This window comes from Dermochelys coriacea, chromosome 6 (genome assembly GCF_009764565.3).
Source record: "Dermochelys coriacea isolate rDerCor1 chromosome 6, rDerCor1.pri.v4, whole genome shotgun sequence".
In the NCBI taxonomy this organism is placed as follows: domain Eukaryota; kingdom Metazoa; phylum Chordata; order Testudines; family Dermochelyidae; genus Dermochelys; species Dermochelys coriacea.
In genome coordinates, this window is record NC_050073.1 from 16,378,018 (window position 1) to 16,401,863 (window position 23,846).

Genomic DNA, 23,846 nt, shown 5'->3' on the forward strand with positions numbered 1-23,846 from the left:
TGGAGAGCTGGAAGATCAATGGATAAATAGAGAATGGTGAGGGGGTCATGAATCTGAGAATTCCAGACTTCCTCTTCTGAGAGAGATTGGAGAGAACTGGGAGGGAAGTGTCAACCCAAAACAAACCAATTGTGTCATTTAATAAGAATGTATTCAGATATCAGCTGTGATCATATATAAGAAACAGAGGAGAGAAACAACCAGTAGGGAGAACCGTTACTTTCACTTGAGGACATTAAAAACAATGGACTCTAAAAGAACGCATGAAAATTACATGCCACATCCGGCATTCCTTACTCACAAAACTTGCATTGACTTCCCTGGGACCTGAGCAAAGCACAGGTAAGGACCACAGGATTTGGTTCTGGCTTACGCTGGAGCCCAGGCTCTGGTACCCCGGGAGGGGGAAAGGTCGCAGATCCTGGCTTCCAGCCTGTGCATGAACATCTACACCACAAAGAAACAGGCCCGTAGCCTGAGCCCCATGAACCTAAGTGAGCTGGCATGGACCTGCCACGGGTATTTAATTGCAGTATAGAGATACCCTTGTGGGCCTTGATTCAGCAAGTCATGTAAGTGTGTGCGTAACTTTAGATGTGCTTTGCTGCATTGGGGCCATGTCACTTACATGAAATATAGATCAAAACCAATGTATATAATTTTACATATCATCCCTGACAACAAATATTAGAAAAATCATTTGGGGGGTTTGGGGGGGGGGGGATTGAAGTGTCCCTTTTCTCTGCCCTGCCCTGCCCAATCAATGAAGCTTTTTGAAATTAATTAAAACAATGAGAATTAATAATAGTATAAGGGGACCATAATCATATGCGACACAGTCACATCTTACTATATGTGCCTGACATATAGTCAGTGCAGCTGTTACAGGTTCGGGTCAGTGTACCCAGGGCTACATATCCATGGGGCCAGAATCAAACGTGTCATTACTCTTCCAGTCATCACAATGCTGGATCTCTGGAGTGAATGTATAAGAAACATGGTATCATAACAGGGGTTGTAGCTGGGATTATCATATTCAGTACAATTAAAAAAAATCAAAATAAAGAACACGGTCATGGATAAACTGAAAACCCAACTGTTACATCAAAAGTTGCATCAAAATTCTGATGCCCAGAGTTTGGAAATTGAGCTAGAGGGAGAGTTGTTGGCAAAGCGAGGTGAGCGGTAAAGTAAATATCAAGTTATCGGTGGTAACTCTTTTTAGTTTTATTTTTTAGTCTGTAGCAATGAACCCTTTCCAAATGCCTGGTCCCAAGATGGAGCACACCTATGACTCTGAAGAAGCTGAAGACCTAAGCCGGGAAGATGTCTTTGCTGAACTGAGGGCATGGAGAGAGCAGCATAACCAGTAAGAGTTTGGGATGATTCTAAATTATCTTACAATAAAGCAGGGACTCAGTGTTCCACCTCTGTAATAAGGCAAACTCTTCAGCCACCTGTTGGCAGTTTTGGGGAATTGCCTTTAATTTTGTAAATTCATATCTAGGCAGGCAGAGACAACACAGTGGAATCTATTTGCAAACTCCATGCTTAGTTGCCCCTTCTGCTGGAAACCTTATGGATGGGACAAAGGGAGAGGAAATCTCTGGGGCATTGTCCATGTTGATCCAAGGGGAGGTCAAGATGTCCATGCTGGTTCTGGGTCTGTGAGCCTTCCCTCAGCCCACTTCCTGGCAGCCTACTTAAAGGGACATCCCTATTGTAGAGGGACGTGTGGGCAGAGGAAAATTAATACAGACTGGCAAAACTCCATAAAGTAGAAAGGGAAAGATGGACTCCTCCTTCCACAGCCACTACCCATGCCTAGCTCTCCTGCTCTTCCCCCAGCTCAGCAACTACTTCCCATCTCTTCACCACTTGCAGATCCCAGTCCTCTGGAGTGCCCTCTGTGTGGCTGGTGGCAAGTTGTGAAGTGTGTGTGGGATCAGTGGGAAATTGTTGACATGTAGTTAACTGGGCTCTCCTTCTACACAGGAAGGGCGATACCTGCAATAAGGGGTGAAGTTAAAATGTTTTCTTTTACCAGTATGTAGGTTATTACTGATCCTAGCAGTGTTCTCCATTAGACAGTAAGGGCAAGATTTGCAAAAGCACTTGGCATTCGCCTAACTAAATGGGAGTTTTCTCACCGACTTCAGTGTGCTTTGGATCAGGCCACTTTATGGGCAAAATTCTTCTCTGGTCTGCCTGGCAGATCTCTGCCCCGGTATTCTATGCACCACGGGAGAAAATAATATTGAGCTGAGCTTCCTCCATGGATCTGAGAGGTGACTATTATCTTAGAGATAAAAATGCCTTTATTTCAACTCTGATGCCCTTCCTTGAAATCTGTCATGTTTCACTAGGTTAATTAAAGGTTGGCTGAATCTGAAACAATAAAACACAGGCAGTTTAGGTACCTAATTCATAGCCCATTTTTGCACGTGAAAGGTAAGCCAATCCAGGTGAATGTAAATCCACGTTACCTATATTTGTCTCTAAACAGCTGCGACCCCTCCTGAACTCTTCTGAGAACTGTACATGCATGTGTACACTCCTCTAAGATAGCATGTGGGGGCCAGCTAAAACTGTAGAGCTTAACATTTGTCAGGTGTCTGCAAATCATTCAGATGGAGAAGGCCCCCCAGGTGCTGAAGATACACAGTGATGAGGAGGAGGATGAAGAATGCAGCCTGAGTGACAGCTGTGAGGATGAGCTGACAAAGACTTATGATGAGGACCTAATTGAAAGGATTTCACCCGATTCCTACTGCCAGTCCCGTCTTTCCCAGGCCTCCTCAGGTACTGGTCTCAGTTAGCCTTCTCACTTTCTAGGGAAGGGTTGACATGTATTACTTTTGTCTGTTTCTTCTCCATGATTACACCTGTCACTTCTGTAGGAAAATCTGAAGGGTGCAAAGTTCTTCTTCACACAGCACACAGTGAACCTGTGGAACTCCTTGCCTGAGGAGGCTATGAAGGCTAGGACTATAACAGGGTTTAAAAGATAACTGGATAAATTCATGGAGGCTAAGTCCATTAATGGCTATTAGCCAGGATGGGTAAGGAATGGTGTCCCTAGCCTCTGTTTGTCAGAGGGTGGAGATGGATGGCAGGAGAGAGATCACTGATCATTACCTGTTAGGTTCACTCCCTCTGGGGCACCTGGCATTGGCCACTGTCAGTAGACAGGATACTGGGCTGGATGGACCTTTGGTCTGACCCAGTATGGCCATTCTTATGTTCTTATGCATGAATTGGGCTCCACAGCCACTTTAAAACCCATCAATGAACCCCCTTGGCAAACATCATGCTCGCATCGAATGGTTGCCAAAGAAAGAATATAATCATTCATTGTTCCTCTCAGCTACATGGCTATGAGAAGAAATACTGGAGATGCAGTACATTGGAATGTGTTTTCTTGTCACCCAAGCAGTATAATAAATTGCATTCAGTTAGGACATATAAGGCTGTATTTCTCTCCCAGAGGTTTAGTGACACAACTACTCAAAGGCCATCCTTTTGATTGTGTCCTTAGCCTAAATTCTGAACATCAGTCAATTAGGTACAGTTCAGTCTTTTTATGGCCAGCAGCAAATGGATCTCTACTATATATAGAATCTTTCTAAGGCTAAACATACACAACATTGCTGTGTCATACATAGGGCTCTTCGTTTTCAGTTTTTATTTTATTTAATTTTTCCCAGGAATTTATCAGTGTTTATTACCACAACAACAAAAATAGGTGAAAACCAGTGCAAAAAACTATTAGTAATTTTTCTGGGTAAATATTTGTGTTCATTTCGGTGGACAGAAAGATGGGGAAAAAAGTATTCAGTAGATTAATGCTTTGAATTCTGTTCATCAGTGTGGTTTGCTGCAGAACTAAAACAAAACTCAAAACCCAATGCCACCTGTGACTTTAAGAAAACAATATATCTGTAATCCCCAAATAAAACTTTTCATTTGAATAAACAGTTTACTGTTGTAGACTTAGAACTATTAGCCTATAAATATTTCATTTAATAACTGGGCCACACCATTTGCAGCGCATACACTCAACTTCATCCTTTTCTCCTGTTTTTGTTTTTTGAACACTTTTGAACACTTCCTTGTGTTCTGAAACATAGTTTGATACAGATTTTCGGTATCTTCCCATTTTAGTGAGTCAGATTTTTAAACCATTATCTGCTAACAGCTTGAAAGGTGTACGTGATGGGCATGAGATTCATCAGTACATTCAGATGCACACATACTTCAGAGCTTGTGTGTGTGCCTATTTGTTTGTAGTGTGTATCTTCTAGACTAATACATGGCCTAACTTCAACAGGCAGCTTTGCATATACACACAGACTAATGTATTATCGTAATACATTCATCTCATGCAAAGTATTGTATTTTCCTAATAAAACAAGTTATTTTTATATATTTGAATGATACAAAAGTAGGGTGGAAAACAGAAGAAAACAGAATAATACTTTTTGTAAAACCCGGGAATTTTTCCGTAAAAATCGGTTTAAACTGAAAACCAATGGGCTTAGTCATACATCATCATCAGGATTCTTCTCCTTCCATGTGTGTTACAGCTAGGGATCATATGAGCTGAACTATAAACAGTAAAAAGAATATACAAAAATATTTTTAACATTTAGGTGCTTTCCCTTATTCTAATGCTAATGTGAGAGCTGTGTTTGCACTTCTGTGTTTGGTAAAACTCAGTATCCCTTGATCTGCAATTTTCTTGTGCCTTAAACTTCAGTGAGTTGGGATGCACTCCTCTGAAGTGCTCTGAGCCCTCCACTCTTATTGGAAGTAACAGGAGTTGAGGGGACTCATCACTTGATCCAATACCAATTGAAGTGAAAAGCAGTCTTTCCAATGACTTCAGTAATCATTAGATTGGCCCATTAAAAGTTAGGTGAAGTAGCCATGCCAGGAAATCAGTGTGCTTCCTTGTTGTGTTTCAGATTCATCACATGCCCAAGAAAGTGTGGTGCTCACCAGTCTGAATCGTTCTCTAGTACCTTCTCCTCCAAAGTGCCCCTCACCCTCATCCATGCAGGGTGTTGCAGCTAGACCTTCGAAAGTGAGAGACATCAGGGTCAGATGTCTGAAAGTGCCCAAACAGAGAGAAGCAGCTCAACTGCAGGAATATCCCCAATCAAGAGTTAGCACAGAAATGGCAGCCCATCTTGTGAGTGAAGAGATTGCTAGTCTGAATCTGCACAACACACCTGCTGCATGTGAAGCATCACCATTAAGAGCTGAAGGGAGGAATTGGACCAGTGAGAGTGGTGGCAGGCAAACCAGGAGGCCTATTTCAGGACCAGCAGCTATTGGATCAACAAGTGTCAGGTATGTTCGCTAGTTAGGCAACTTTTCTATGCAATTCTGGTAATAATAGAAGGGACTTCACTGGGGGAGAAAAGGTGAAGCCCTGTTGACTCTGATGTTTACCACACCACAGAGTCCAAACTCTTAGCTAAATGGTATCTACCGTATATTCCTAGAAAGCACTGCTTGGTATCTTGGTAACCTATGCATCATTTAGTCCTTCCAAAACTAAACTGGTACGATCTTACATTACTCATATCTTGGTTACTTCTAACATTCAGTCTCGATATTAGTCACATCAGATACACAGTTTTTCATTGAAATTTACAGTAATTCACTTGAAAAGGAAATTCAGGGGGAAAGGCCTTTCTAAAGATAAAAGGGGATGTAAAGTAGTTAGGTGTCATGTAAACCAAATCTGGTTGTGATTGGACCTTTCTATTGTAATATCAGCATCTTATTGCTCATTTGAAAATTGGAGCTGCCCAGAATGTGGAAATTTTGATTTCCAGGTAACATAATAGTTATGGTATAGGATCAACACAGGAGCTGTCCCTTGTACTGTTTGTTCGGGTCACTCCAAATGAGGGTTAGCTACTTTCTAAATCAGAGAAAAGTTTCACTTTACAATCTAGCTCTTCAACTGCCTGCATGCTACTCCGTGTTCCAGCTATACCCAGGTAAAAGACATCTGCTGTGCATCAAGGTAGGATTCCTACCTATGAAATGCTGGTGGACAATGATGACACAGCAGATATGAGGGGGGCCAGCAGTGAAAGAGTTAAAAATAACCCAAAAAACCAAAGACCCAGTGAATTACATTTTCATATTGTGTCCCAATCTGTCTTCTCAGGGTAGAACTCCAATATCAGCCTTTCTATCAGTCCTTCATCCATGTGGAGACTCTGCACATCTACAGACATTGGCGAGCAATCTAGTGTTCTCAAAATTAACTGAAGTAGCAGTGTGGACTCCTCAGAGAGTCCTCTTGTGCCAACCTTCCTGTTGTGTCCAGTGCTGGAAGTGCTTGGTGCAGTTCTCGGGTGAATCCACGGGGCTCACTCAGTTCCCCATAACAACTTGCGCCATCTCACAATAGCAATTTTTTTCTTCCTTTCAGAGCCACTGTGGATAGGAGTCCCCCCAAAGTGATCAACCATCACCAGCCAGGTGTCCGCTCATCCACAAAAACCCCAGAGAGGTTTGCGCTGAGGAATGTGGTCCGTCCTCTGACGGCCAAGGCTGCTCTGCAGAGGTTGCCAAGCAGGCCCAGTGTCTCAACAGCTACTCAGAGCAAGATGCCAAAGTCATAGAAAATACCCCAAGTAGCCATGTATGTTGGAGCCGAGTCGGACAAGCCCACAGTTCTCAGTTGGAGTTTGTGTTCCCCACACTTAGCACCAGCAGCACGAATGCTGTATTCTGACTTCTTATGAGAGCTGAATACATTGATGGAGCTGCACAAGCAGAACTAACAGCTTGACTGGTCTCAGTTAAAGCTACAGCTGGTCAGAAATGCTTGCCTGAAAAAGCACCTTCTCATCAACTCAACAGTTGATCAACCTCTTATTAAATAAAAAGCAGCTATTTGTATAGTCTTTGTGTGCTGAAAGGGACAAGACTTGGCACACTTGGCTTCTCTGCATTAATCCCCAGCTATGTTACTAGGGAGCCTGCAGTGATGCCCCACAGGAAAGGGAAAGTTGCAGTCCCCTAGACTCAATGCTGGGCAGCTGGCATCTGAGGCCCTCAGTTTTCCCTCTTGCATTCAGCCTGCAAATACTCATGCATGTGTCAGCCTGCTGTCATCTAAACAGGCTCATAGCATACGCTCCTTGGATCCTATATGTTCAATACACAAGTGAAACAGCTGTGAGTGGAGGGGGGATTGCTGCAAAGATCAGTTTAAAATGATTGTATTGCAGATGAGTGTGTGTGTTCCCTACTCACCTGGAATAGCTGAAGTCCAGCATGCAGGAAGTCTGTCTGATTTTAGCACTAATTTCCATTCTCCCATTGACGTTTACCACTTTGATCTGTTTGTAATCTTTAATTGTTCCCCTCAGCTATATGGGTAAGGGAAGGAATACTGAAGATGCAACTCATTGGAATATCAGTGTGTCAGCCTGCTGTTTCTCTGCTCTGAAGGAACTCTCAGCACTTCCCCAGAACTGCTGTTCTATGGCTAGACATCCCAGGTCTGAATTTCACCCAGCAACCTTTCCAAATAAGTTTCATTGGGTCCAGCTGACTCCCTAGAAAACTCTTTGTCACCCTGACATTTCAGAGCAAATGAGTGACAAGCAAACAGACATACAGAATCAAACATTTCTTATTTATCCTTTCAGATCAGTTACATTTTCCAAATTAATGTGACTTCATTATTTTAAGCGATTCATCAGCAACAATGAAGTGGGTAGGGAAGGAGCAGTTCTTGTTTTCCATAGGGTATTTATTCTATGTTGGGGTAAGATGTAAAGCATTATGAGCTGATCTAAATGATTGCACACTGTGATATAGGTAACAGTGACTGTGGTGTATGATCTGAACAATGTCAGGTGTTCTCAAACCAAGCAGAAAAAAAAAAAGATTTTCTGATATCTTCAAATTAATATGTTACAGATATTTTCTGGGAAACAGTTGATAATACATTAAATTATGCAATTATCCCTTGTATAGGTTGTTGCCTGAAACTCACTGCTAATATAAACTAAAGGAATACGATGTACCATAGACCCAAATCCTTCAGCTTGGTCCCACTGCCCTGCTACCCATTCCTCTTATAAAATAGTTGTGAGTGGAAGCCAAGTTCATATTCTCTCAGCAGGCATAAGAAAGAATCATCAATCAGATACATTAACTATTGAGTGGCAAGCAGTTCCCCAAAATCATGAGTGTTGGAGGGATTTCCAGTCAGTCATCGCCCAACAAAGTGCTTGTGTAGTTAAACTGGCATCTAAAATTGATTCTATGCCAGTGTCACTGATCATGAACAAAATAAATGGACAGTCTGGCTCAATAGGATAGAAGAAAGAAGAATGTTAGGGCCTGATTTTCAGAAGTGCTGAGCACACATACTCCTGGGTGAAGTCAATAGGAGTTGCAGATGCTCAACACTTGTGAAAATCAGGCCCTGTGTATAAAAGCTATTGTAAAAGTGAGTGGCATTTAGCTCCACCTGCTGCAAATGGCTCCTAGCTACTCTCTCAATTTGTGCTTGTGACTTTGTATGTGCAGAATCCTACATTCTCATGCATAAATGGGGTTTCGGCTTGCAAATCAGGCAGTTGGGTTTGTCTGCCTGATCTGCACACAAACTGGGCACAGACGTAGAAGCTACTTCTGGAAATAGCTATGGGATCTTTCCAGGAAAACACAGGCTTGGCTCTGTACCATTATCAGGCAAGGGGCCTCTCCACTGTATTCCTGTGATGGGGGACAGGGAGAAATGATCAGTAATGTTTTTGTCTATGGACTGGTAAGTTAACAGGGACCATTGTACAGGAGTAGAGTAAGAGACATTTGGGAAGTGCCTTCGTGGGCTCAGTGGGAGCAATCCCTTCCATTTCTGACCTTTGTCATCATTCATCTCAGTTATAGAGACCTTCTCTCTTGCCTCAGTAATTCTACTGTAATCAGATGAGGAACACATCACCAGCAGACCTTACTCCCAGCCTTTACCATGGGCCTCCTGACTGGAAGGGTGGGAAGTGGAGCCACCAACAGCCGTTCCAGTTCCGCTCTTGGTGGAGTTCTCAAGTGATAAATAACAGCCTTGCAGGCAGCACATCCTTTCAAAACAGCCACCCTATCTATTACTAACTGACTCTTCTCCCCTGGTTGAAATAAGCCAGATGGCAGCACATTCACTGGAGCAGCATGGCATGTATTTAAGAACCTGTGCAAGCTTCCTGTGTCACCTATTAATCAGTGCATCATCTAGCAGGACGGTATCTCCTAAGCTGCATGTCAGTAGTGGTAGGTAGGTAAGCCATGTGCTTGAAGCCGTATTTAGATCGAGCCTTCTTCTGTCCTGTCAGTGCCACCGTAGGAATTGTTGTATCCAGAGCTGTCTTGAAGACCTGAAAAACAAAGTTATCATAAGTAATAGGCATGTTACAGCAGATGGGGAGTGCCGCCACTGGCTGGTGTTTGCCTTTCAAGCTCCAGTGAACGCCACTATGGAGTTCATCCATGTCTAATGTTCTCTAATGGGAGGGATTTTTTATTCCCAGGAGCCCTAGGGTTGCCCCCTCTCCTCTGACATTCAGAGCATAGTCCATTGTGATGGGTCTGCCTGCAGCTTGAAAGCTGCTCTTTGAGGACATGACAGGCATATGAATTTACTACGTGTCTCACTATGTCACATTGCTGCATCATAATGATGCATCTGCACAAATAATGCTGTGATAGAGGCTCATGATGCAGCATGGCACGAGGACAGATTATCCCCTGTGGACACACCAGGAGGTTCTCCAAACATCCATGATTCCACATCTTGATGGCACAGAGTCATTATTTTAACTTCAGGGACACACAAACAAGTAGTTGTCCATCTTACCTGTGCTTCCCTTTTCTCAGCCTGTTGCTACAGTCACAGAAAAGTGGAGGTAGGCAGAGCAAACACTCTGAAGTGTAGGAGAGGGGGATTGTCCTTCACGGGGCTGACACACTTCGTCTAACTGGACCCATGAATGGCTACGTTCCCAGTCAGTGTCACAGGAGACAAATGAACTATCCTCCCACTTTTCCATAAATAACACCCAGTTCTCATACATCGCTTTGCACTCGCAGATCTCAGAGTACTTTACAAAGGAGGGTGAACATTGTTATCCCCATTTTACAGATGGGGAAACTGAGATAGGTGATGTGACTTACCCAAAGTCTTACAGCAAACCATTGGCAGAGCTGCTGACTCCCAGGGGCCCACACTGCCTCTTTCCATATGTGGCATAGTTAACTTTTCACTCTTTGGGAAAATGCTAATTAGTTCTAGAACGGGGTATGGGGAGCTCAGATGAGAGCAGATCCAATTAATGGTTGTTGGAGCTTAGTGGACAATTTTCTATTACCGGTCTGAACTCCGCACTCAGCCTTCTTCAATACATCCTTCCCGGGGTCTTGGCCTCCTGAATACTACATGCAAGCGTATGTACAATGGAGCTTAATGCGTAATAAGACCTGCAGAGCAGCATAACACCAGCAAGAATGTAACAGTAGGAAGGCTGGTTAAAGAGAGGAAACTTGTCATCACAGCCTGACATACAAAGGAAGAAGATTGGTAGTCTCATCGCTATTGCTAGCGGATGCTACATCAAGTGGCAGAGAACTACTGCACAATTATCAGTCCCTGATTCCAGGGCTGGCACAGGGAACAGGCTGTTGCACATGAGGGCTGAGCTGCCCTGGCAGAGCTGTTGGGTCAGAAGCTGTCACTGGTTTTAGCCAGTGTGATACACCCTCCACCTTTATGACTGCCACACACACACACACACACACAAATCTAGGGCCTTGTTTTATCAGTCTACTAAGGAATGCCAAGTGTGATGGGATGCATGTGAGGGGGCTTCATTTGGATGAAATGGGAAATGAGATTAGCTGTGGATTTCTCTGTGTATGTTTCCCTGATTAGAATCCTGCCTTGGCCCCCAGGGATCTAAGGGGCCTATTCCATTCTTTTCATCTGAATCTCAGCAGAGTCCCAGCTTAGGATGTTAGGAATCACAGTCAGGTCCCTTCAGTCTTGTAACGGGACAGGAACTGCTGATGCCTTCAAGAATCTTTCAGAATTAATGGGATTTGCTCTTTGCTGCCAAATTGATATTTACAGTCTAAGCAGGAGACAGGGGGAAAGAACCACCCTCCCTCCCCCCAGCTGTTAATAAATCAGGCCCAAGGGGAAGAATTTTCTGCCAGACGGCCGAGGCTCCTCAGGACACAAGCTGCTCATTGTGAGTCTGTTCATTTCCCTACAGCGCTTCCTCCTGAGCACAGTAACTGCAACCCCTTCCCTCCTGCCACCTCTTTCCTCTTGCCTTGCTGTGATGCCTTCATTACAGGCTGCTCTGTGCTGGCTGCTTATCTGCTGCTGGCAAAGCTTGCCTATTCTGGGACTTGGTCATGCTCTGGCGCTGTCCCAGGTAACAGACATAGTGTACCTTCCTCCACACCTTGCTGCAATGTATTAAGAGCTGCAGCATGTTTCTTAATGCCCCAGAAAACGCTTGCCACCAGGGAGCAATGAATATCCTGGGACTTTTGCCAAGCATCTGCCCAGTTCTACAGCCCCTGACCCTGCCACAGGGAGCCGACGGATACGCTTGTTAAGGGAGAACAATAGACTAGCCAGCTGAGGGTGCAGATATCAAATGGCTAGCCAGGCCCTGCCTCCCCTTTTCAGCTCTGTCTGACATAATGTACGCCTTAAACAACCCATCTCCTCCCACACAGCTCCCCTCCCTCTGTGTCCAGCACTGCCAGAGAGTGACTTACTCTGGGTTTTGGCTCTGCAGTTGGAGGCTGCCTTCCATGAGGAGCAAAATCCTCCTCTTCATCCTCCTCCTCCTCGCTGGGTGAAAAGCGTTTCTCCTTGACTGCCACTGAAGAGAGAACCCCAGAGACCTCAGTGGGAGAGGCGCTCTCTCATGAAAACACATTTGAATCGTGAGGAGACTCGGGAAGTTTCCTAACTTGCTGTTTGGATTAGGTAGTGCCAAAAACCTTCACCAAAGCCAGGGCCACAGTGTGCTATGCACTGAGTGCACACCCAGAAAGCAAGAGCAGTAAATGTCAGCCAAACATTTCAGCCTGTCCTAGGTGGGAAGAGCCAGGGGCCCCTGACAGTTCCACCCTTTATTCCCCCAAGGCTATACATAGGTTTGGAAACGTAGGCTGGTCCAAAATGAGTGCCCTACATAGCCCCAGAGGTGCCTGCATCTCACTGCTGTGTGAATAAAACCCTGATATTCTTTCTGTGTACCAGAGTGGGGAGCTGGGTTGAAGAGTTTGGGGGGCGTGTGATGAGGTAGTCTTCCCCTTAAGGGCAATAATGCCTCATGGTCAGCCCACCCCACCAGGTGGCATAACCCTTAAGGATCTGAGAAGTCCAGTAGATCTACAGAAGGCCCTAACGGAGGATATGGATGGAGAGGAAGCAGTGCTGGGATTGAGGGGTGTCTGGGAGGAAATCCCATCACTGTAGTTTTAAGAGATCAGGGCCTTGGCGAAGGGGCAGGGCAGGGCAATGCTAACCCAGAACTCGCTCAGCTCCCAAGAGGAGAGCTGGGGAGACTCCTGCCTAAGGATGGCCTGAAAAGGAGCCACCCAGAGAAGACACCTGGAAGGGTTCCAGAAACAGGCTGCTAATGGGTGTGGGGATGCAGAGTCTTCTGAAGGAAGGAGCCAGAGATAACGAATGTCCCCGGGTGTATCTGAGTAAGCTCCTGCTTGTGCTTTTGGCTCTTGTTAATAACTGAGACCCTTGGAAAAGGGGGTGGGCTTTGATGTAATAGGTCTGTCTGGACTCGTTTATAACCCAGGCGAAGGGAAGTGAGGCAGGGCTCACCAGCTGGGCCATGCTCAGCCAACTGGAGATGCACAGGAGTGACCTCCATGTCATCACAGGGGGACTGTGGGAGAGTCCCGAAGCTGGCAGGGGAGGTGCAGTGGGGCGGAGGGCTGGAGATCTGTGGGAGGGCACAGGAGGGTTATGCTGGGTGGTCGGTGGAAGACACTCGGTGCTCTAAGGAGAGTACATTCACTTTGCCAATGTGAGCCAGCCCCTGAGCTGCTGTAAGTTGGCAGAGTTCTGGGGAAGTCAGCGACGCTAGGGCGCTCTACGCCAGGGGAGGATCTTCTTGATGTTGATAGTAAAGAGAACATTACAATTGCCAGTCTGAGGTATGCCTTCTTTCTGGAACCTGCAGTGGGGTTGTGGGTAAGGGGTGATTATACATTCCAGACCTGGGCGAGGGCCTGGCATTCTGGGCAGAGGAAACAGGCTGAAAGCAGGGAACAGGCGCTTTCCAGACAGTCCTGGGGGTTGGGGAGCATTTTCATGGCTACCTGGTTCACGTAGTGTATCCACCGACATGAAATTGTTTTGTTCAAAATCATCTGAATGCAGGTTGCCTGACAGTGAATGCAGAGTGAATGCCACTGTGCAAGTCAGTGCTGGATTGGCTGAGCTGCTTCAGTACCAAACTATTTTGTAGGGTATGTAGCACTGTGCTGCTCTGCACCAATGCACCTGATATGGAAGGTAAGTTCTCGACTGAGAAAGAGACAATCTTGTGAACTGTCTCTCTGGGTCCAGGCTGGATTTTCCTCTTACCAACGTTTGAAGGGTCTCCCAGACGGTTCCTGTTTGAAGAGCCAACAGGAAAGTGCTTCCTGGCCCTGTGAGGAGAAACAGGACCCATTCACGATGCACCACGTAAGACGGCTGAGTGTCAGTAATCTGTTACTAACACTTTTCATCAGTCTCAGTCAATTCAGGGGCTTCATCTTACTGTTGGGAATGTTTCAAACCATCAGCTACTGGTATGGAAACTCATTTGCAGGGAACCACCAGCCTTTCTGAAATGTGCAATGTCAGCTCAGATCAATATTCTGTCTGCTTTGGCATCCTGCATCTCGCCCATGAAAAGCCCGTAATGCACCTGGCCAGTTATGCAATGCTGTCCCTGGGAGAGAACATTCCTGCCTCACCCCAGCAGCAGCACACAGCTGAGCCCCTGAAGTATGAATTTCCATTACACCCGCTCTCAGCACAAATATGATCACTGTTACAGCTCAGCTCTTATATGCTGGACATTTGGGGGTGCCTCACACTCTCAGCTCAATAAACTCCCTGCTACGTGTTGGCCAAACTTGGTTTAGCCTCTGCCTCTTCTCTGATTTCCCAACTTCAACTTCCTTCATGCTACTTGCTGCTGCTGTATGACTATGTCAGTGCTAAAGGTCTAGTTGAGCCAGAAAAACCCTAGAGGATCAGACATTGCACCCTTGGCCCTGATTTTCAGCTCTTCTGCCCCTCCACTTGTGGCGGGAAGGGAGAGAGCTTGGCAAAGCCAATTTCAAGGCACCTTCGTTCTTGCCATGGTCTGGGGGCAGGGGGTGGACTCCCCACCCCCCCGGGAGTAAGTTAGAGCAGCTCCAGCATGTGCTCTGCCTCCCATGGCCTTGAGCGGGTGTTGGGAAGAAGAGACAAGCCTGAGCACAGTGCATTCCAGCCAGCCCGTCTCCATTCCCAGCCTTCCATTCCCCAGCCTGGCCTACCTCCAACCTGCCCTCTCCCCTGGGGCCTGGGAGCAGGGCTGGTGCAGAGCTTTCGCAGCAGCTCCACACCAGCAGCGAGGGCCCCCTGCAGGGATGGGGCAAAGGAGCCTTTGTGTGACTGGGCATCGGGCCCCTGGTGCCAGGCCCAGGAGAGGAGCTTTGCTAAGCATTTCACTCCAGCCAAGGTTTTTACCTGGCCTCCTGCAGTACAGCCGGTGGCCTGCCTGTGCTCCCTCTGCATGGCACCGCAGGGACCCATTGCTGATCCTTCTGGGGCACAGGTTCTTCTGCTTCCTCCCCTTCTCCAGTGAGTGGGAACTTGTCCACCGAAAGGTCCGTGTTATCACTGTAGGCGTCTGCAGCCGCTGTGAATCTGTGAGGGGCCGTGTACCTGGAGAGAGTCTCGGACAAGCCAAGGGAGTGAGGGGAGGAAAGGAAAGAGAGAGGATTATTCTCCATGCCCCTCTCTCCCTTGGCTCTTCCCTCCTCACATTCCAACTGCTCCACTGGCTGGATTTATTCCTGCTCGATGCTTGTCATGGCCCCTCCAACAGCCTGTTACTGAAACTCTGACCCGGGTGGGAGCAATAAACCGACCACACATGGCAGACTCTGGGGAGGGAAGAAAACACTACTTCTGAGGCTGGGCGTGGCTCTGTAGGGAGGCAAAGGATGACTGCTGACAGAGGAATGACCAGCGCAGCAGCTGTGGCCTTCGGGCGGGGTGGTGACTGACAGGGAAGTGGCTGATGTTTTGCTGTGATGGAAAAGCCCATGGGTGGGAGCAGCCCCTAGGAGAAAGCTGGGGTTCGGGACATGTTGGGGAAAGCCTTAGATGAAGTGAGCTGTAGCTCACGAAAGCTTATGCTCAAATAAATTTGTTAGTCTCTAAGGTGCCACAAGTCCTCCTTTTTTTGTTGCGAATACAGTCTAACATGGCTTCTACTCTGAAAGCTGTTAGAATATTGAGAACACCTGCAGATTTCACTATCTTTCCCTCTCCTTGAACTGCAGCTCCAAGGCCTCTGTTGGCTGCCGCTGCAGCATAAGTGGGGAGAGATGGATTTTCAGCTCACCAGGACCCAAACCATTTCAGTCGTTACAGATTAAAGTCAGCACCTTGAACTCTGCCTGGAAGCTCCCCAGAAGCCCGTGCAATGCTTACACGGCACCTTTCAGCTAAGGGTCTTCAAAGGTGTGAGTCAGCTCTCCTGACCCCACTGTACTGATGGGAAACTGAGGCAGTGGAAGGGCGGGGAATAAAACCTAGTTCTTTTGGCTTTCACTTGCCTGTACGCCAAGAGAGCTGGTGAGAGTGTGTGGGGGAAAACATCCACGGGAGGAAATGGGGAACAGTGCTTATGTGCTGCTGAGCTTCCCTGAGCAGGAGCCATCCTCTGTAATACCATTCGGTCCCCCCTTGCTATGTGGGAGGATAACATCTCCACCTACTGCACCTAACACTGAACTACTTGCTTCATCGCAGGTCCCCCAGCCCAGCTGCAGCGGTGCGCCTTGGTGGGCTCCTTTGATGCTCTGTGGAATTCCAGATGGACTGTGGTGAGGGCTGTGGGGCAGAACTGCAGACATGCTTTGCCCGACATATCTGCCATGTTAGGAGTGAGGAAGGAGTCTAAGGAGAGTGACCACCTGGCTAAGTGCTAGGTGTAAAACATTCCTCCTCTGAGGTTGGGCTGTACCATAGATCTTTAATAACTGCTCAAAAACTTTGTTATTACGTAATTAGGGTTGCCCAGCACTGCCTAATCCCCTTCCAGAATGTGCACCTATACGTAAACCTATGAAAACCGGGAAGTACAAATATTGTACTGTTCAGTAGGTGAGCTCAGGGGCACTCCATGCTATGCATTTAATGAGGGGCAGAGTCTTAGATTTTTCCTTAGATCTGCATCAAAAAAAGCTATTAGAATCTGAAAATGTTATATTAGGGGGGCTGGGGCTATATTTCAGCAACCCCTTGACCAAATGATCTCAAATTTTCACCATTCACTTTACCCCACACCATTTTGCAACATACCAATTTTCAAAACAATCGCCTTATGCATGTGAGTTTTAGAGTAATGTGTCTATTAAAAGCAGCTCCTGGGGGAGGATGGGGGGGATTATCTGAGGAACTAGAGGACAATGACCCCACACTTAGATCCCTGGCCCTGATATGGCATAGCAATTTTCAAACCCAGCTGAGTGTGCATGTGGATTTTAGAACACTCTGAAATAACTGTTCTTGAACCAGAAGCAAAGGTTTCAAAAGGCATATCTGCCAATTGCGCAGAGCACACATTCTTGGAGCGCCACCAAGGGCCGGGACTTAATCTCACATCACACAAGTACTACTGTGGCAGATCAAGGGTCACCACATAACACCCTCAGCCATCCACTTACTCTTATATAGCAGACTGCCTGCAAGCACTCTGGCTTGCAGTAGAGCCCCAGACTTGCTGCACATACACAAACGACTTTCACTGATTTGTCAACTTGGCTCAAACCACATTGTAGATCCAACTTTTACACCGGCTAACTTTTAAATATTGCTTCCCTGAAGGGGCAAAGGGTGCTGGGCATTAGCGGAGATCAATTCTAGCAGGTGACTTCAGTTTGGGGAGGATTAGATTTATAGACTGAGCCCCAGGTGTGCACAAAAATTATAAGAACTGTAAAATGTTGCTATCAAGTGATTTTTTTGGGGAGGAGAGGAGGCTGTATCTCAGGAACTGTTAACTCAAACTCTCTCAAATTTGGACCACTGATTAGAACTGTTCAGAAAACAGAAATTCCATTTAGCAAAAGGTTTCGAGATTTGCCTTTGTCCCACTTAAGAACAAAATCCACACATTGCAAAATTCTCCATGAAAGAAAATTGCAAAAAAAATAAAAGTTTGGGGTTTATAGAAACGATGTTTCAACTGACTTTTTAAATTTTATATTACAATATAATACAAAACCAAAACAATTTGAAATGAAAAGTAATTTCAAAACAAAAAATCAGAATCTGAATGTAATTGTGATCTGAAAATGTCAGAATGGGACATTGTCAGCGTTTTGTTCCTGGTTTTTCTCTGAACCAAAGTGTTTTGACTTTGACAGAACAGTGTTCTCCCACAGAAAATGATTCCACTGATGTTTTTCTGACCGGCTCTACTCCAGATTCCCCACGCTGCCCAGCCATTCTAGAGACCATCTGAGTCAGCATGTGCATTATAGAAAATGTGCATAAGAAAAAGGAGCTGTTAACCAGTAAATGAGTCTCAACCTCAACACCAGCAGTGGCTATAATCTCTGATGCTAATGTGAACGCTCAGTCAGCCAGTTTGGAATAATTGGTATTTGTTTAACATACAGAAAAATCATAGAATCCTAGAATCTCAGGGTTGGAAGGGTCCTCAGGAGGTCATCTAGTCCAACCCCCTGCTCAAAGCAGGACCAAGCCCCAGCTAAATCAAAATCAAAATCAAAATCACTATCCTTTTTAAATGTAAGTTACACATGTGCTTGGGAATTTTAATGTGTAGCATTACCGCATGTAAAATGCCTTACTTGACTAATTGGATACAAGGGGAAGTGGTGAATAAGCTGCTATACAAGACTGCAGAGGCCTTTGTCTGTAATTACTGATTCTATCGGATGGCGAATGAGCCTGACAGATGAGGGAGAGTCATCAAGGCAGCCGTATGGAGCACTCATTCCCCTCACTTCTGCAGAAGCACCAAGCGATTGCTCCTGGGTGGAGAAGTGGTGATGGGGCTTGTAGGGCACAGAGTCAGCTCTATGGCAGGCAGACAAAGCTCTGGCTGAAACAGACACACTTGCTCCAGACCCGAGAGCTCCCCCTAGTCACCAGCTGGTCCCAGCCTCTGCCTTTTACAATCTCTGGTTTGCTGTATGTCCTGGTTATACAGACTTCTTGGACTGAAATGCATCCCCAGTCAGGACTGTGCAGGCGGCTCTGATTCAGTGGGTGCACTATATTATTGGGCTCCAATACCCCAGCACCACCCTCCGCCATGGGACCACATCCCTAATCCCAGCTCAGTGCAGAGGGCAGGCCCTGGGGTGGGAGAGGAGAGTGAGCCCACCCTGCAGAGGCAGAGGCTCCCCTCTCCGGGCATTAGGAGCTGGTGCACGGGGTCACAGAATGTTGCTTGAGCTCGGCCGGGCCACCCCTCCATCATGACCCCACGTGCCAGGTCACAATGCCCAGAGCAGGAGCCAGCCCCAGCCCTGCGGGACAGGAACCACCGCTGCGGGATGAGTGTGATCCAGCTTTGCCTCCAGCAAGGACCTGCCTTCCGCACTGGAAGCGGAAAGGGTCACTGTGGCAGGGCGAGCGAATGGAAAGGGCCACCCCAGTTACACCACAGTAAAGAGCAGCCCCCCAAAAGGGGGACTTTCTCCCTTCTTCTAGGAGAAGTCCCAGAAGCTTCCTCCAAGTCTCTCCTTGTTCTGGGGCAAAAGGAGCCAGAGGTGGTGCTAGCCCATTGGGGGCCCTAAGCAGGAATAATTGGGGGGGCAGCCCCCACAAACAACACATACTAAACAAGTGAATGGGGGGCCCCCCTTGAGCTGCTTGGGGCCCTAGGCAATTGCTTAGTCTGCTTATGCCAATGCTGAGCACCAGCTCTGAAAGGAGCCGGTTATAAACCCAGTCCCATTTCCCAGCAGGCTTTGTCAAGATCCCAGACTATGACCCTGGCTGCTGGGGGGACTACACTTCTCAGCAAATCCTGAGCTAGTTTTGCCCCTCACGAGGGAAAGGAGACGGGAGATCCCTCCTGCCTGGGCTAGCCATGGGGGAACACAGGTTCTGAAAGCAGAGTCAAGAGCCTGGGTTTTAACCTATAGCTCAGGCTGCATGTGAAGAATCACTCGTTACATATTACCCGAGCCCTGACATATCAAGCAGGTCATTAACATGGTCACAGCAATGTGTGTGCAGGGGAGATCATCCTGCAGGCATGCCCTAGTAGATCCGCACTGTCTGCCTTGCAGCCCCGTGGTAAGGTTCCCATGATGTGAGCCTACCTTGGGGCCATCTGCCACACTGCCGCTCAGCCTGACACAGAGAGGTGTACAAACGAATACAGCACCCCTCCCACCCCAGCATGCCCCCAAGTGCAACTCACCTGGCCCTTTGCATTGCTGAGGACTGTGGTGCATTCTGGGCCCATTCTGAAATACTGCTGGGCCCTCAGAGTCACGTCTGTGGGTTTTTTATGGGTGCAATCAGTTCCTGCAGCCCAGACCTAAAAACCAGGGCAGATTATTATTATTGGTTATTTGTTTTAGTGGCATGCGTAGGAGCTCTAGTCGTGGACCAGGGCTCCATTGCGCTCAGTGCTGTACAAACACAGAAAAAAAGACAGCCCCTGCCCGAAAGAGCTTACAATCGGATGAACATGTCCTACCCCTGGGAAAGGGAATCATGTCTGTGCAGCTCCCAGAGCTCATGCCATATCGCTTACGCCAGCACATCCCTCTCTATATCGCCTATCATCTGAGGGCTTTCAAATACTTTCTTGACATTAGCCAGCAGGGCCGCTTGCAGAGCAAGATTCTCCTCGGCATAAGCACAGGGGCAGGATTAGGCCCTAAGGCACACAACACCTCTGTGTGGTAGGTACGGTTGTTTCCATTTCACAGATGGGTAAAGAGAGACCCCAAGAAATGACTCGCCCACGGTCACACAGCGTGCAGTGGTGGAGCTGGGAATGGAACCCAGGAATCCTGGCTCCAAGGCCCCTGCTCTAGCCAGTAGACTGTACTGCCTGCTTTACTCCTTGTTCTGGTAGCCCATGTCTATGCTCTGTAGCTCTGGCTGGCGATAGCTTTCCATCCACCTTACAGTTTGGCCGGGAGGCTTCCCAGGCTGATGAGAGGCCAGGGCCTGCTGCACTGAGGCCAAGAGTGGTTAAACCAGAAAAGGCCTCTGCAAGACACACAGTGTGAAGTGTTGTTTTAAAAGTGGGGAGGGCTGGGCTGGGCGAAACCCTGTTGGGGGAGTGAGCTTCACAGCTCTGGGGCTCCCATAGTTCGGGCTCTGCCACCTCCCCCACCCACCTCAGGAATGCTGGGGGAACCCCTGAAGGGAGATGCTGCCTAGCCTGGCAACTGACTCTTCTATACAACTCTGTGTACTGTTTGTGGCTCTTCCTTCACCAGCTTCCCCTTCCCACTGAGTCAGGCACCTCTGAGACAGCACAGCACCAAGGACATTGTGAGATGAAGAACTCAACTGGAGGAGGCTCCTTCTGTCCTTTGCTGAACCCTAATGAGTGAGGCAGCCTTTGTCCTGCCCTCATTCTCTTGTCTGTCCTGCAGCAGCATGCAGGACACCTTTCCCTCCCTCCCTTCCTTTGCTATGGGCAGGAAGAGAGGTGTGTGGGGTAGGGTGGGGAGGGGGAAGTGTTAAGGTGGCTGTAAGCCCCCTTTGCTTTTCTCATACTCTTGGGCCTACCCCCATGCGCTTGGTTAAAGTTAGAGCAGCTGCAGGGCTGCTCTAATTTACACTCTGCTTTTCATGCCCCCCTATGGAAAGCAAGATAGCTCAATGCACTCTAGACACATCCCCTGAGAATGACCAGATGTCGCAATTTTATAGCGATATTTGGGCCTTTTTCTTATATAGGCACCTATTACCCCCCGCCCCCGTCCCAATTTTTCACACTTGCTGTCTGGTCACCCTACATCCCCTCCCCACCATGGCCCCCTCTTTCAACAACCCTGACGTGCCCTGACATACCCCTTGTGCTGGGGGCCGGGAGCAGGGCTGGCCTAGAGCCGTGTGATGGGGTCTTCTCCCCACACACCCCTGAAGGGGTTAAGGTGGCTCAGAAGGGGCTAATTAACCTGGCAGGCTGCACCTGGGGGAAGACATAGGCTTGACTGACAAGCCCGAAGTGAAGATGGAGCCCATATAGCCAGGAACAGGTGGGGCTTGTGTAAAGCCAGGAGGTGAGAGCTGAAGGGGCTACAGTCTCTCTCTGGGCCTAGTGAGGAGAGGAGGAGGAAACTTGGAGCTGGAGCCCTGGGGTTGGTGGGAAGGGTTTACCCACAAGCGTGGTGGAGGAAGGCTGTGGAGTAGGAAGAGACCCAGGGAAATAGCAGCAAGGGTTGAGATGTGTAGACCTGGGCTGCTGGTTGTAGGCCCCTGGACTGGAAAGCAGAGTAGTGGGTGGGGCTGGGTTTCCCTACCAGCCACTGGGACAGTGGCACTGCCTAGAAGGGTACCCAGGCTGCTGGTCTGGTGAGACTTTCTTAACCTGGCAGGGGAAAACTGTATAGGATGGAGACCAAGCCACCAAGGAGAGGCACTGTGACTCCTGGCCAGCAAGAGAGAGCGTGAGTGAAGGAAGGGAGCCTCTGACCAGGCAGAGGAGATGCTCCAGTGGTGAGTATCCTGTTACAAGCCATTGTGCCACCTCTATGCCAGCCCTGTGCAGGAGGTACCCTCAGGGGGCCATTTATCACCCCTTTAAGGGCACTTTTATGCCACCAGAGGTGTCTGCAGCAGCTGTAGTGTAATGGAGAATGGGGCCCAAAGTCTCTGGTTTTCTTAGTCGCTCAGTTCTCGCCTTTCCAGCCGCTGAGCAGGCAGTGCATCACGCCACAAATGGGCCTGCTGCTTACCGTGATGTGATGCAGTGCGGGCAGCATGGTGTCTGGGGGGAAGCGGTAGATGGACACCGGGTACCCTTCCATCCACTGCTGGATGATGAAGCCACTCAGGTCCATGTCTTGGTCCAACGAGGTGTTGAGGATTCGAACGAATTTGCCCTTGCGATTCACGGTGGTGATCTTTAGGAAGCCTGTGTCCCCAGGAGCCCTGGGGGTGGGGAGACAAATGAAAGGAAGAATGCCCCAAAGGAAGAAAGAGGATAGGAGCTTCTCTTCCTCCTCTACTGCTAGAAGACAAGGAGCGAGTGTGGGAGAGAGAGAGAGACCGATCACTGTCGCAGCTTAAACTTCTTCTGAAGTAAATAGGATGAAATTCAATAAGGATAAATGCAAACTACTCCACTTAGAAAAGAACAATCAATTGCACACACACACACACACACACACACATTTTATTTATATATATATATATATATATATATATATATATATAGGCAATGACTAACTAGGAAGGAGTACTATAGAAAAGGATCTGGGAGTCATAGTGGATCACAAGCTAAACAGGAGTCAATGGGGTAATGCTGTTGCAAAAAAACCCAAACATCTGGGGTGTATTAGCAGGAGTGTTGTGAGCAAGGCACGAGAAATAATTCTTCCGCTCCACTCTGCACTGATAAGGACTCAACTGTAGTATTGTGTCCAGTTCTGGGTGCCACATTTCAGGAAAGATGTGGACAAATTGGAGAAAGTTTGGAGGAGGAGAGCAACAAAAATTATTTAATGTCTAGAAAACGTGATCTATGAGGGCAGATTGAAAAAATTGAGTTTGTTTAGTCTGGAGAAGATACGACTGAGGTGGAACATAAAGGTTGTTACAAAGAGGAGGCAGAAAAATTGTTCTCGTTAACCTCTAAGCATAGGACAAGTAATGGGCTTAAATTGCAGCAATTTAAGCACTGGAATAAATTTCCTAGGGAACTGGTGGAATCTCAATCATTGGAGATTTTTAAGAACACATTGGATAAACACCTGTCAGGAATGGTCTAGTTATTATATAGTTCTGCCTTGAGTGCAGGGGACTGGATTAGATGAACTCTCAAGATCTCTTCCAGTCCTACGCTTCTGTAATTCTTCCTGAGTCCCCAGCTACATGACAGCAGCTGCCTGTATCTGTGTCTGACATTCTCAGGGTGCCAGGTCATGGCACTCACCTTTCGTATTCTTCGTCTTTGCTCAGATCTGAGGGCATCGCAGATGGCTTGCAAACTCCTATCCCATCAAGACTGGCATGAGTGAGACGGCACAGATCCTGGGACTGCTCTGTCTTCAGATCCAGAACTTTTAAAAGAAAGAGACACAAACTCAAAATGGGGGAACTGCTACTGAATATTAACATGTGCTAATGTAATCCCCTGAGAGGGGAAACCGAGGTGGAGCTCAGTCTGCCCAGTTCTCCTCAGAGGTAGAACTGGTTTCAAATAACATCCAATTTACTAGGTACTCTTGCTTTTTGGGGGCGGGGTCATAGATTCTAAGGCTAGAAGGGACCATTTTGATCTGTTAGTTAGACCATTGCATAACATAGGCCATAGGACTCTACT

General features: G+C 47.4%; 2 protein-coding genes across 16 annotated transcripts in view; one reads left to right on the forward strand and one right to left on the reverse strand.

Moving 5' to 3' along the window:
- Window positions 1–8,008, forward strand: part of LRRC56 (leucine rich repeat containing 56) — a 137,666-nt gene extending 129,658 nt beyond the window's left edge. For all 15 annotated transcript variants that reach the window (XM_043515853.1, XM_043515855.1, XM_043515852.1 and 12 more), the window contains 4 exons: window positions 1,239–1,369; window positions 2,612–2,802; window positions 4,968–5,355; window positions 6,455–8,008. In XM_043515853.1, coding sequence (XP_043371788.1) covers window positions 1,239–1,369; window positions 2,612–2,802; window positions 4,968–5,355; window positions 6,455–6,647 — 903 coding nt within the window. In that variant the 3' untranslated portion in view covers window positions 6,648–8,008. The remainder of the gene's footprint in view (window positions 1–1,238; window positions 1,370–2,611; window positions 2,803–4,967; window positions 5,356–6,454) is intronic.
- A 66-nt stretch (window positions 8,009–8,074) lies between these two features.
- LMNTD2 (lamin tail domain containing 2) overlaps window positions 8,075–23,846 on the reverse strand; it is a 54,993-nt gene continuing 39,221 nt past the window's right edge. The window contains 7 exon segments of the mRNA XM_043516336.1: window positions 8,075–9,416; window positions 11,827–11,933; window positions 13,583–13,731; window positions 14,807–15,015; window positions 19,755–19,874; window positions 22,258–22,453; window positions 23,457–23,583. Of these exon segments, the coding sequence (XP_043372271.1) occupies window positions 9,270–9,416; window positions 11,827–11,933; window positions 13,583–13,731; window positions 14,807–15,015; window positions 19,755–19,874; window positions 22,258–22,453; window positions 23,457–23,583 (1,055 nt within the window). The 3' untranslated portion in view covers window positions 8,075–9,269.